This window comes from Prionailurus viverrinus, chromosome C2 (assembly GCF_022837055.1).
Source record: "Prionailurus viverrinus isolate Anna chromosome C2, UM_Priviv_1.0, whole genome shotgun sequence".
NCBI lineage: Eukaryota > Metazoa > Chordata > Mammalia > Carnivora > Felidae > Prionailurus > Prionailurus viverrinus.
The window spans coordinates 63282922-63296657 of NC_062569.1; the positions used below are offsets into that span (position 1 = coordinate 63282922).

Genomic DNA, 13736 nt, shown 5'->3' on the forward strand with positions numbered 1-13736 from the left:
GAAACAGGAAGATAAAGAAATTTGGTCAAGGACACACAACTAATTAAGTAATGGAGCTGGTGGTATACTAACCTAGGGAATCAGTTCTTAAGACAATGCTCTTATAATTGCTGTGGTAACTCCTCTCCATCATCAGTATGAAAAGGGTTGACACCACTATCAAAAATGCTCAAAATATAGCCCAGTTAGGCAGAGAAGAAATAGGAATCCCTAAAAAATAAAATTTTCAGCTAACAATACAGTGTAGCGATCATCTGTATAATCTCAGAAATGGAAAAGCTAACAATTCACACTCAAGAACACGAATGTGATTAACATCATATATCTGATCACAGCACTGTTATTATAAGCCATTTATTAACCTAGTTCCACCAAATAATCCACCAAGATAAACTGTACTGGAAAACCTGTTAAAAATTACACAATCCTTGGGGCGCCCGGGTGGCTCTGTCAGTTAGGTGTCTGATCTCATCTCACGGTCCACGAGTTTGAGCCCTGCATCAGGCTCTGTGCTGACAGCTCAGAGCCTGGAGCCTGCCTCCAGACTGTGTCTCCCCTTCTCTCTGCCCCTCTCCCACTCTCGCTCAGTCTCTCAAAAATAAATTTTATAAAGATTAAAAAAAAATTTTAAATTACACAATCCTTTATTAAAAACTAAACAAGAAAGTCAACAGAAAAATGCTAGTTTATTGATTTCACGGAACACATGCAGTGTTATTGTATGCATGCATTACGAAACTGAGGAACTCCAGAAAAATTCTATCCCACATTACCAAATCTTCACATTTACTCATAAAGTAAAAGGAAATTAAATTATAAAATTATAAAGTGGGATTGAAAGCCATGTTTTATGTTTGAAAGAAAATGTAAATCTATGGGGGTACTGAAAAATAAGATAAAATATTAATGTCCCTTACAGATTTATAGATATTTTGTTACTTTAGAAATATAAAGCTGCATTAAGTGTAATTTGGCTAATTCAGAAAATATTGCTTGGTGTATGTTCCAATTGATTTTTAGATCATACATACAAATGTGCCAATCTTACATAGAGTCCTAAATGTTGTTAAAAATAGAGCTGTAAGTTACTGACTTTTTGAAGAGGCTAATAGCTATTACTTGCCAGTATATATAATCAGCTGTTAAAAATAAAAACAGGTGAGAAACACTGATGTTATGAAAGTAGAAAAATTATTACATTCTCTAGATTTAAGATAACTACAAGAGAAAACACAAGTAATAGGACTTTGTCACAAGGTACTCTACTTATTCAAAGTCTCATTTTCTGAACAAGATCGGTGAGCTTTTTAAAAAATTTTTTTTAATCTTTATTTATTTTTGACAGAGAGAGACAAAAACAGAGTGCCAGCAGGGGACAAACAGAGAGAGAGGAAGACACAGAATCCGAAGCAGGCTCCTGTCTCTGAGCTGTCAGCACAGAGCCTGACGTGGGGCTTGAACTCACGAACTGAGAGATCATGACCTGAGCTGAAGTTGGACGCTTAACCGACTGAGCCACCCAGGAACCCCCATGAGCTTTTTTTTAACAGATGCTTTTTACGTGTATGGAATTTTTAGAGATTTACAAAAACTAAATACTGGATGGGAACAAATCCCTCTGTTTTTGCAGGTTTGCTTATTTTATGATTTGCTGAGAGCTATTCTAAAAAATCAACTTGTGCTTGCTCTGCCCCTTCATAGACACTACAGAAGAGTAGTAGGTATGAAGTAAATGAGAAGATTCTCTACACTGTACCTAGACAATTTAGCCTGAGAGATACACGTGACAGAATCCTGAACTGTGTTCCTGAGGGAAAAAATGTGAAGCTGTGTTTGTGTTCCAGTATTTCAAGTGCTTAAACTTTCTTTGTGTTGCCATGAGTAATGCTTTTAAGGTAATTCAGTCACAGTCACAATGCAAGGTTAGTATCCAATTAAACTTTTATTTCTGTCTTTAAATCAAACTCCAGGAAATCTGCAGCAAAATTAAATCCATTTTCAGTGTAGAGAAACTACAAAGATTTAATGCTATAGTTAGATTTTCCTAAATCTAGTTTTTGTGGTATTACTTTGAGTAAACAAAGGCAATATTAAACTTGTCTTAAATATTTTATCTAATTTTACTGACTAAACATTTTCTGTTTTTCAGGAGGGAGAAAATGTTGGAAGAAAACTGATTTCTCCCTTTTTGTGCCTTCCAGAGATTCTCACGGATAGTAAGGGAATAAGGGTTAGAGTTGTGGCACAACTGAAACAAAGGGATGGCAAGAGTAGCTTTGGTAGCAAAGTCAGTGTCCTGTTACAATCTGTGTCTGTACCTGTGACAGGGGTTCTTATTTACTGTAAATAATCACGAGAGTCATAAGATATTCAAGAGGACTGAATACTTACAAGGAAGACTGAATCAAGATGACTATTATCTGGATCAAGCTTTCTGTAAAGAACCATATGGGCTCTACAACTACTCCTCTTTGCCACAAGAATACGAAAGTAAACATAGACAATATTTGAATAAATGAACGTAGCTGTGTTGTATAGAATTTTATTTATGGACAATGAAATTTCAATTCTGCATAATTTCACATGGCATGAAATATTACTCTTCTTTTGATCTTCCTCTACCACTTAGAACTTTTAAAACTATCCTCAGCTCATGGGACATGCAAAAATAGACAGCAGAAAAGATTTAAAGCATGAACTATAGTTCGCCAACCCTGATCTAAATTAAATATTCATAGTTTTTAAAAATCTAACATGGGGGCACCTGGCTGGCTCAGTGGGCAGAGCATGCAGCTCTTGATTTCAGGGTCATGAGTGTGAGCCCCATGTTGGAAGCAGAGTTACTTTAAAAATGTTCTTTTAAAAAGAGGGAAAAAAAGAAAAGCTTTTATTAAATAGATACACAGATAAATTAATTAAAATCTAACATGGGATGTATTTTTTTAAGACCTAGACAGAGGGCTATATGAGTTTTATTTTAGTAAATGTTTTAGTTTTAGTAAATGTTTTATATAATGTTTTGTAAAATGTTTTAAATAAAATACCTAGGATTCACAGTCACGTTAATATCGTGAGGAGGAGCATACAGAAGATTTACTTGATTTCATGAGTAGCACTAAAGTAGTGAATAAAAATTTAAAATCTTAAGGACAACGATTTTTTTTTAATCCGTGTCTCTAGTAAAGAATTAGTGAGGCTTAATTTAAGAACTGTCTGGGAAAGAATATTTTTAAAAATGTACTCAGCCTGGATCACAAGTAATTACGAGGAATGCCAGATATGACTCAGAATGTTTTGTGATTTCTGGAAAACATAAGTGAAATCTTTTTATAGAACTTTGATTTACCCTAATTTTCAAGCTTAGAAATAGCTTGACCAATGAACCTGATTGGGCATATAAAACATATCTGTAAAAACTACTAAAAATTAGAAGGCTAAAGTATGTTTTTCACTTGGGTGGCTCATCAATTGTTTTGTTTCTCATGAAAAAAAAAAGAAACAGAAAGAAAATCTTGAATTCTATTATGTTTTGCTGTAATTAATTACATAAAAAACTAGTTTAATATCATTTCCATTGGGGGTTCTATACTCACTTTATTACACTTCATTAATTTTACTTTACTCAACTTTATTACTAACATTTACCTAGCAGAAAATTTCCCCAAATTTAGGTATTTCCTCACCTAACAAAGGATGTTCAGAAGTCAAATCTTCTCTCCCCACGGTTATAGCTGCTGGAGACAGTGTGGGTGGTGGTGGCGTTCTGTCCATCCGAACACATTCATCTGACTCTTCTGGCATTTCTTCTTCACACACATCTTCTACTTGATAAACCTACAATGACAAACCACACTGCCTTAAAAGGTTTCTAAAAATATATTTACTAAGGTGTTCCTAACTTAATTGAAAAAAAAAATAAATTCTAAGTGTTTTAAATTTTAAAAAGGCAAAAGGACTATGGAAGCAGAGTTGAAACTATTTTAGTTTCTATTTAACAGGTTGAAAAGAAAACTTTGAAACAACTCAAATGAGGTTTTTCATAATGCTCGAAAATATTTCACTGAAAGTAAGTTGCGAATCAGTATCTAGGCTACAAATTACTAAAGTTTCCCAAAAGGTGACAGTCAAGTCAGGACATATTCTTAATTTTGAGAATTAAAAAAAATTTTGATCTTATACACTCAGTAACTAATTGGGGAATTTGCTATTGTTTCTATTAACTTCCAACTGTCATAAATAAAAATAAACGCTAGTACTTTTCACAAGCACACTAAGTAATTCTCCAAAATGACACATAATATATCAGGGACTGCGTAAAGGACTATACCCCAGGTTCTTCTTTATTATATTTATGTGAATTAAAGATTAAATTATGAAAAATAACATCTAAGAACATACAAAAAAGGTATGCAATTACATCTTTAATTCTTTAATCTTCTGACCTACTCAAGAATCTAATGAATTTTTATAAGCTAGTATCAGGTAAACAGAAAATACATGTCCTTGAATTAATACACACCCAAATCCACCACTCCTAAGCCATCTGACACATTATTTTTAGTTCTTCAATATTGTTTCATACTTACAAAGTTTTTAATTTTTTAACTTGACCTTTGTAATCCAATGCTAAAGAGTATACTTAAGAAAACATGGACTCAATCTGAAAAGGTACTATGTAACTAAAAATAACTAATTTTTCATTAAACCTAAGGCTGTTTTCAAAGTCCACTTCTAGACTATTTTTGTCATCATTACTTTTAATCTTTTTTATTTAATGTTTATTTTTGAGAGAGCGTGAGAGACAGAGTGTGAGTCGGGGGAGGGGCAGAGAGAGGGACAGACAGAATCTGAAGCAGGCTCCAGGCTCCAGCAGTCAGCACAGGGCCCGACATGGGGCTCAAACCCACGACTGTGAGATCATGACCCGAGCCGAAGTTGGAGGCTTAACCAACTAAGCCGCCCAGGCGACCCTATTTAATCATTATTTTTGAAAGATGATAGGTTACAAAAAACAAAACCACAAAGCAGTTCCTTTTTCTAATATACAAAGCTTATTACTTAAATTTACAAAGGTCGTAAGTTTTTAAGATTACTTAAACTGATTAATAATTATAATAAATGTTAAAACAAAAAACCTTTCAACAACATTCACAAAAAACTTGAAGTGATATCTAATACTATATGTATTTTTTATACTATATTTTAATCAAACTATTGAAAAAGCTTGGTGATTTGAAGTATGTCTTGGTCAATATAAAAGTGATCAAGATTTCTAAAACCAACATAAACCAAATGTTATAAAAGGGACTATCAAGTTTCATCTACAAAGGCATAGCTAACAGCAATACAGTTTAAAAAAAAAAATTAAGCGCGTGACCCCTGTTCAGCTCAGGTCATGATCTCATGGTTCATGAGTTCAAGCCTTGTACTATTAGTGCAGAGCCTGCTTGCTTGGGATTCTTCTCTCCCCCTCTCTCTGCCCCTCCCCTGCTCATGCTCTCTCTCAAAATAAATAAATAAACCTAAAATAAAATTAAAATTAAAAAAACCAAAAAACACCTAACTTCCAAAGCCTCTAATTGTTTGTTTTTTTTTCTGAGAGAGAGAGAGAGAGAGAGAGAGAGAGAGAGAGAGAGAGGGAGAGAGGGAGAGGGAGCGAACATAAGTGAGTAAGGGGCAGAGATAATCCCATGCTGACAGCATGGAGCCTGAAGTGGGGCTCAAGCTTACCCGATGTGGGGTATGAACTCATAAATGGTGAGATCATGACCTGAGCCAAAGTCAGTTGCTTAACCAACTGACCCACCCAGGAATAAAATATCTTAAAAGAAAAAAAAAAAGAAGATCTTTTCCTTTTAAAAAATTTAAAAATCCTAAAAAAGTAACTTTAATCCTCCTGTTGCTGATAATTTTATACCAAATATGATATCCAGAACTGTGATGTGAATCAACTAAGTAGGCTACATTTTTAAAAATTATTGGGGCACCTGGGTGGCTCAGTTGGTTAAGCGGCCAACTTTGGCTCAGGTCATGATCTCACGGTCCGTGAGTTCGAGCCCCGCGTCAGGCTCTGGGCTGATGGCTCAGAGCCTGGAGCCTGTTTCCGATTCTGTGTCTCCCTCTCTCTCTGCCCCTCCCCTGTTCATGCTCTGTCTCTCTCTGTCTCAAAAATAAATAAATGTTAAAAAAAAATTTAAAAAAAAATTATTTGCTCCCACCCCTGCATCTGGAAACCTGTTTCACCAAGGGAGATTCCTTAACCGTCTGGATCCTCAGAAGTGAAAGCAGTCATTCATTATCATACAGTACAATAATGAGAGCTGCTAGTATCTGTTCACATGACAATTTTTTTTAAATGATAATAATGTCCAACACAGGTAAAGTCATCCAAAAGGAATGTCCTAAGGGTTAAAGGGAAGAAAAAAAATCTTCTAACGAGGGGCATCTGTCATAGTGATTACCTTAATTTGACAGTGGCAGGTATGTTGATCAGAGGTTATTAGAAAAGTATGGTTTTATCAACCAGTTAAGGTACACCTGTGCAGCATTCCTTTATTAGATATTTTCTTAAAATGTTTAAATTCTCTCTTTAATATTCATGCTGCCACAAAGTCTAATCATGCAAAGAACTCTTATTTTTTAAAAATAATGAACAAGTTTGAAAGGATAAAAAGAGTCATTAATAGCATATCCTGAAATAATCTATGAAAGAATATTATAAAATAATTTTCATTCTTTATAGGTAATTCTAACTAAACATACTTTCTTCCAAATCTGCTATGTAAAGGCAAAATAAGTTAATAAAAAAAGTAGGAAATCTATCTATCACAGACAGCTGGCACCATTAAACATAAAAAATCTAAGTGCAACAACTAAAATATTGAATAAGACAAAGTTGATGTTTTACTCACAAGATTAGGAAACTCCACAACACAATTTCTGTTTAGCCCATAACTAAAACTATTCTAAAACTAGCAATGACTGTCAAACTTACCTCAATAAAGTACCTTAGTCCTATCTGTCTACTTTTCCTAAATAAACTATGGGACATTTATTGGTTCTAAATTATCTACTGTCACACATCATACCCATATATCAATGAAAAATTTTAGTTTCATAAATGTATCTTTTATAATATATATTTTTAAGAACTACACTGATGGGGGCACCTGGGTGGCTCAGTTGGTTGAGCATCTGACTCTTGATTTCAGCTCAGGTCACGATCCCAGAGTCATGGGATTGAGCCCGACATCGGGCTCTGCACTGGGTGTGGAGCCTGCTTGGGATTCTCTCTTTCCCCCTGTCTCTCTCCCCCACACTCTAAAATAAAAATTAAAAAAAAAAAAATACCCTGATTTAACTTCGATATTCATACTTATCTTTCAAAATGTTACATCTCTTAAATAAATATATATTCCTATCTTTAAATATCTGAAACAACCAGGAAACTGAAGAAATGTGTAATTCACAAAGAAATGTGATTTGATAAAAAAAAAATCAGGTTTGATCAAAGGTAATAAAAGAAAAACGTAGTTTAATAAATTTATCTTTGAGAAAGATAAAAAATAAGATAACACAGAAACATCTACAGTATGTATGACCACACCAGTGATAGCAGAAAAATGTACTATTTTCATGGGGGAAAAAACCCAAAAAAACTCCAAAATAAGATAACGTACATTTTTTAATTATTATTTTTATATTCATTAAAATAAAATTATTTTTTAAATTTATTTTAATGTTTATTTTTATTTTTGAGAGACACACAGAGAGAGAGAGAGAGGGAGAGAAAGAGAGTGCACAAGTAGGGGAGGGCAGAGAGAGAGGGAGGCACAGGATCCAAAGCAGGCTCCAGGCTCTGAGCTGTCAGCACAGAGCCGAACGTGGGGCTCGAACTCACAAACCGGGAGATCATGACCTGAGCCGAAGTCGAATGCTCAACCAACTGAGCCACCCAGGTGCCCCGATATTTCTATCCCAAAGTTTCTCCTAACAAAGATAACTAGAAAAATAGTAGGCACAGAAAGAAATTTTACTTTTTACTTGTAATTACTGTACACTTTGAAGCCTGTGTTTTTTATGTTACAATATCCACTGTAAATTCTTCAGAAATCTAACAGATATGGAGACACGATAACTGAATGACAAACTTATTTCTAGATTCCCATTGCCGTTTCTGTCAAGTTATTATTATTTTTTTTAGTACTCTCTACATTCAACATAGGGCTTGAACCCACGACCCCCAAGATTAAGAACTACACGTTCCTCTAAGCCAGTGAGACACTCCTCTGTCAAATTGTTTTTCATAAAAGTAAATCAAAGTGGAATTCAATCTCTCTATGCATATAAACATCAATGAGGATGACAAGAATAAAGAATCTATAAATTTGCATCCTGTGAACCAAAATGTTTCCCATTGAGGAACAGACTTTGAAACTCCTTTCCTTTCTGAATTAGTGGTTATTAATTTTTAAGTGCTAAAACCGCTTCAGTGAGGTTTAATACAAAACCTCCTTTGGGAAGACTGTCTTCCTCAGTTATAAACTAATTATGGATTTGACCATTCTGCCTAGACATTTAACAATCTTATTTCAACTTTTGTTGTAAATCATTTTATAAATTTAAAGTCTTTTAGAGAATGTTAAAAAAAAATTCTCCAGGATAATTTTCTAGGCAACAAATACCTTTGCTAAAGGTTTATTCTAAAAATTTCACCACGATCTATCTCAATTATTCAAAACTTTTACTCCTCCCAATGGATTTTTTCATCTTCAGATTCAATTCATCCACTCAGTTTTTTTAGCTTTTTAAATGAGAAATCTTAAGTACATATTTTCCCTTCATAGAAATTTAAAAATCACAAGTTTAGTAATTCTAAAAGATGGTCTACAGTTAATGTTTTTTGCAAACTTGGATCCTTTCCTAGAATAGATTTATTTTTTTTTTTTTACAAAACTTAATTACAAAATATAATTGTACCCCAAAATTACATCATACAAGCATACCTCCACCTTGAAACCAAAGCCCCTAAAGGCCCAGGACTTCAGAATGCACACAACCAAAAAGGTCAGGTAGATAAACCATACGTTTAAGAACATACAAGCCAACAGAAGGGATCTATGAAGGATAATCACCTTAAGAGAAAAAACTTTGTGCAGATGACACTGGTTCAAATGCATTCCCTTGGGGAAAAAAAATCAACTCTGTAAAGATAGCAGATGGATTTGTTTAAATAGTAATAAAATTAACGAGGGACTTTAATAACCATCACAAATTATCAAGCATGCAACCATACTACAACAAATGGCATTTTTTTTTTTTTGCCCATATAGCATGTTTGTCAGACACTGACAGATGGAAATTTCAAGCTTTTTAAATTCATAGGCATTTAGATCTAGCAATATAACATAATGTGGGAAAAAAAGTTTTTACTCTCAGTTCAGCAAGAAAGTCAAAGAGCTTCCAAGGGCTTACCACTGGTGGATCAACAGGTGCTGGTGGTTGTACTTGTAGGTTTACCGCAACAGTCTGTGGAGGAGGAAGAGTCTGAAATGGCAACTGGACCAAAGCTTCTGCAGCTGGAAGCTCCTCTTCTGACACCAAAGCATTCTGCACCAAAACCTGGCCCTGGGATAGAATTTCAGGCTGCACTTGTAAAGACTGCATAGACTGCAAGGGCAGTGGTGGAATCTGAGCTGGAGGAGATGTCGACATCTGTGGAGGGGTTGCAATTGGGATTGGAGAGGACTGCAGGGTTGAATATGGCTGGTGTGATGTTGGAGACACAATCTGCTGACCTGGGGACACCAAAGCGGACTGCTGAACTGGGCCAATGTGTACGACAGGGGAAGCTGGAAGTGGAAGATGGGATGGAAGATTCAGCTGTGCTGTAGGTTGCACCTGATTAGCAGTGGACTGCTGCAGGTTTGACCCTGGCTGGAGAGCTGATGACACAAGAGGGTGTGGCTGAATAAGTGCTTGTGGATGAATAATTATAGTAGGAGACTGACTTGGCGAATGAGGCGGTGGAGGAGACACCACTACAGACTGCTGTGCTGACTGTGACTGGCTAGGAGACATTGTTAAAGAAGGGGGATGGCTCTGAATTGGTGAACAATGCTGTGACTGGGCATTAGTAGGTGCTGGAGGAAGGCCATGGTTTTGGAGTGGCATACAGTGCTGGGATGGGGGTGGGTCTTGAGTTGGATTCTGAAGTGTGATTGGCTGAATTTGCTGTTGCTGCTGTTGCAATATCAGCTGATGATGGGAAACCTTGGGAGGTGGTGAATGAAGAGGAATCTGCTGATGTTTTATTAGAGGATGAGGCTGAATTGGAGGATATGAAGCTGTGAGAGAAAAAAATGACAATTAGTATTTTTTCCAGAAATATCATAAACATTTTTAAATAAATCTAAAGGAGGCAAGTTTTCACATCAGAATGTCATAATCTCCAGAAATCTTTTATAAGACTTTCAGACAAGAGTGATTTGAAAATATAATAACAACTTTTCCTCAGAAAACTATAAAGACTTCATAAAATAACCTTACTGTGATAAGGTCAAAAGAAAAACTGCCTAAAGCAATTGATTCATACATCTGAAATATACACATGATTTATTCTTATTAAATTTTAGAAGTCATCAGAATATCTGCAGTAACTTAACAAAGTTTATCCATCTGAATTCCTTCTTTGGGGAGAAGAGAAGAAGTACCACGAACAAATGTAATATGTATATAAGTAACTTCAAAATCATAAATATGCAATATCAAAATTCATAAATGTCTCATCTTTTCTAATCTACGTCTAAATACTCTTCCAACTAATAGTCAATGTAATTATCTATAAAGCTTCCCAAATAACTTTCCAAATTTGAGCCAGGATGAAAAGTTGGTATTATTTGACTCAGAAAATGTTTTGTATAAAAAGTAAATTCAGCTAAGCAAAACACGTGTCAATTCTATACCACTGTTCAATAATCACTGTAACTAAGAAATAAAATCTCAGAGGCCATTCCAAATCTAGGAGAGCATTAGTTTTGCTTGCAGAGAGAATCCATGCTGTCTAAATAAATGATCTTGTTTAACTTCTCTCCCCACCCACCAAAAATAAAAAAAACCAACAACAAAACCTACAGTGATCTATCACTGATACTATCAGTTTTCTCCACACAGGAGTCACTCACAACAGGGATAATATATGTAAGAATTAGCAAAATCAAGTAGTAAATATTTGTCCCATCATTATGCTTCTTCTGCATACTAGTGTGTATGTTTACACAGAGGGGGATGCTGGGGAAATCCTGTTTACTTAAAAATGGACACTAGGTTCATTAGAAGATAAATTAAAAAGATTGCTTAATATCATATAAAAGCTATATACACTTAAAATAGGTCTAAAGACTCTGCAACATTTTCTTTAAATCTCAGAATGTTAAGATAAACCTTGCATCTATTTTTGTACTTAACCACATTTGTGGCAAAAAGCCTTATGAAACCTTGTAACAACTTTAACATTCTTGCATTTGGTTGGTTATCATTTAAAATTTGGAGATCCTTTAAGGAAATTAACATCTGATTAACATCTCAAAAGAGAGGGTTGAACAAATATCCACAAATTGTATTAAGAAAAATGGAGATTAGGTCTAAAATTTCATTTAACAAAATAATTCTCACATAACTAGATTAGCACTTCAAATTAAGACTGAAAATTTTACACTAGTACTTTATAAATGTGTTGATAAAGATTATATTATAGAACATTCAATAAAATCTTGAAATTTTTTTTTTAAGCTTTTTTTTTTTTTAATATTTATTTATTTATTTTGAGAGACAGATATGGAGGGCTCATGTGCATGGGGGAAGGGGCAGAAAGTCCTCAGCAGGCCTGATGCAGGGCTTGAGCTCCCAAACGGTGAGATCATAACTTGAGCCAAAATCAAGATTCAGATGCTTAACTGACTGAGTCACCCAGGTGCCCCCAAATCTTGGAATTCTAGAGAGTGCCTTTTCTCCAAAGGGCTCAAGATACTATTTTTCCTCTTTTAAATATAGGGAAATAGAGTTTTTTCCAGGATAACAGCAAAAGCCCATTTTAGTTCAACTTTTTGAGTTGTAATTAAAATTTACCACTCTTTTAAGTTTCTTTTTAAGTTTATTTATTTGAGAGAGAAAGAGAGCATGAGTGGGGAAGGGAAAGAGAGAGAGGGAGAGAGAGAGAATCCCAAGCAGGTTCTGTACAGTCAGCACAGAGCCCGATGCTGGGCTTGAACTCACAAACCGTGAGATGATTACCTGAGCCAAAGTCAAGAGCTGGATGCTTAACCAACTGAGCCACCCAGGAGCCCCAAAATTTACCATATGATTGAAGTACAATGTACATCATATTTATGGGAATAAAAATTCCTTCTCAGCTCTAGCAAATAAGCAATCTTTTTGTATATTCTAGAGCTGATAATTCAATACTCTCTCACCTAAACTAAATTTTTGATGAGACATCAAAGTGAGTCTATATATATTAGTCCATAAGTCCAACTGATAAGCATATACATTACAGAATAATTACGAGAATACCTGAAGCAATACTTCTTTTTACAAGAAAAGCCCTAGTGTTCTGGAGAATATCATGTTTCTTAACTTCTCTGATTTTAATAAGTATTATTAAGATGGGTTTATATTTGGAGAGTTAATGGTTATCATACTCTCTCACATATGTAGAATTCTTTATATAATTACTTACAATTAAGTATATTATTAATTACACATTATTTTTTTTAATGTTTATTTAATTTTTTGAGAGAGAGAGAGAGAGAGTGTGTGAGCAGGGAGGGGCAGAGAGAGAAGACGACACAGAATCTGAAGCAGACTCCAGGATCTGAGCTATCATATCAGCACAGAGTCCGATGCGGGGCTCAAACTCATGAACTGTGAGATCATGACCTGAGCTGAAGTCGGATGCTTAACCGACTGAGCCACCCAGGCACCACAACAATTACACGTTATTGTAAATTATTAAACATATTATTTTATTAAATAGTTATAGCAACCCCATGAGGCAAACAGGGTACTATGATAATCCAATATATTACAGATGAAGAAACTGGGCAGTTAAGTGCACTACCTGAAATCAGCTGGCTATTAAGGGGCAGCACTGGGTCTAAAAGAACCCATAGCCCTAGCTGAGTCTGGGTTCCTCTTATGGACTGAATGTTTTTGTCCCCAAAAATGCATATGTTGAGACCCTAACCCCTAATGTGACTGTATTTGGTAATGGGGCCTCTAAGGAAGTAATTAAAGTTGAATGAGGTCAGAAGGGTAGAATCTTTACAAGAATATACATCAACATCAGAAAGCTCAATATCCTCTCTCCTGGCACTCAGATGAACGGCCATGTGAGGACACAGCAAGAAGGCAGTTATCTGCAAGCCAGGAGGAGAGCTCTCACCAAAAACCAAACACTGCCAGGGGCGCCTGGGTGGCGCAGTCGGTTAAGCGTCCGACTTCAGCCAGGTCATGATCTCGCGGTCCGGGAGTTCGAGCCCCGCGTCAGGCTCTGGGCTGATGGCTCAGAGCCTGTAGCCTGTTTCCGATTCTGTGTCTCCCTCTCTCTCTCTGCCCCTCCCCGGTTCATACTCTGTCTCTCTCTGTCCCAAAAATAAATAAATGTTGAAAAAAAAAATTAAAAAAAAAAAAAAAACCAAACACTGCCAGACCTTGACCTTGGGTTTTCCAGCCTCCAG

General features: G+C 35.5%; 1 protein-coding gene across 10 annotated transcripts in view; it reads right to left on the bottom strand.

Moving 5' to 3' along the window:
* Positions 1 to 13736, bottom strand: part of PHC3 (polyhomeotic homolog 3) — a 91283-nt gene that overhangs the window by 40152 nt on the left and 37395 nt on the right. For 9 of the 10 annotated variants that reach the window (XR_007155488.1, XR_007155489.1, XM_047874211.1 and 6 more), the window contains 3 exons: positions 9475 to 10346; positions 9135 to 9182; positions 3684 to 3834 (listed from right to left, as the gene is read on the bottom strand). Coding sequence is in view for 8 of the 10 variants with exons in the window: in XM_047874211.1 (XP_047730167.1) it covers positions 3684 to 3834; positions 9135 to 9182; positions 9475 to 10346 (1071 nt within the window). In the remaining 2 variants the exon portion in view is untranslated. The remainder of the gene's footprint in view (positions 1 to 3683; positions 3835 to 9134; positions 9183 to 9474; positions 10347 to 13736) is intronic. The other variant, XM_047874210.1, reaches the window with a different exon arrangement.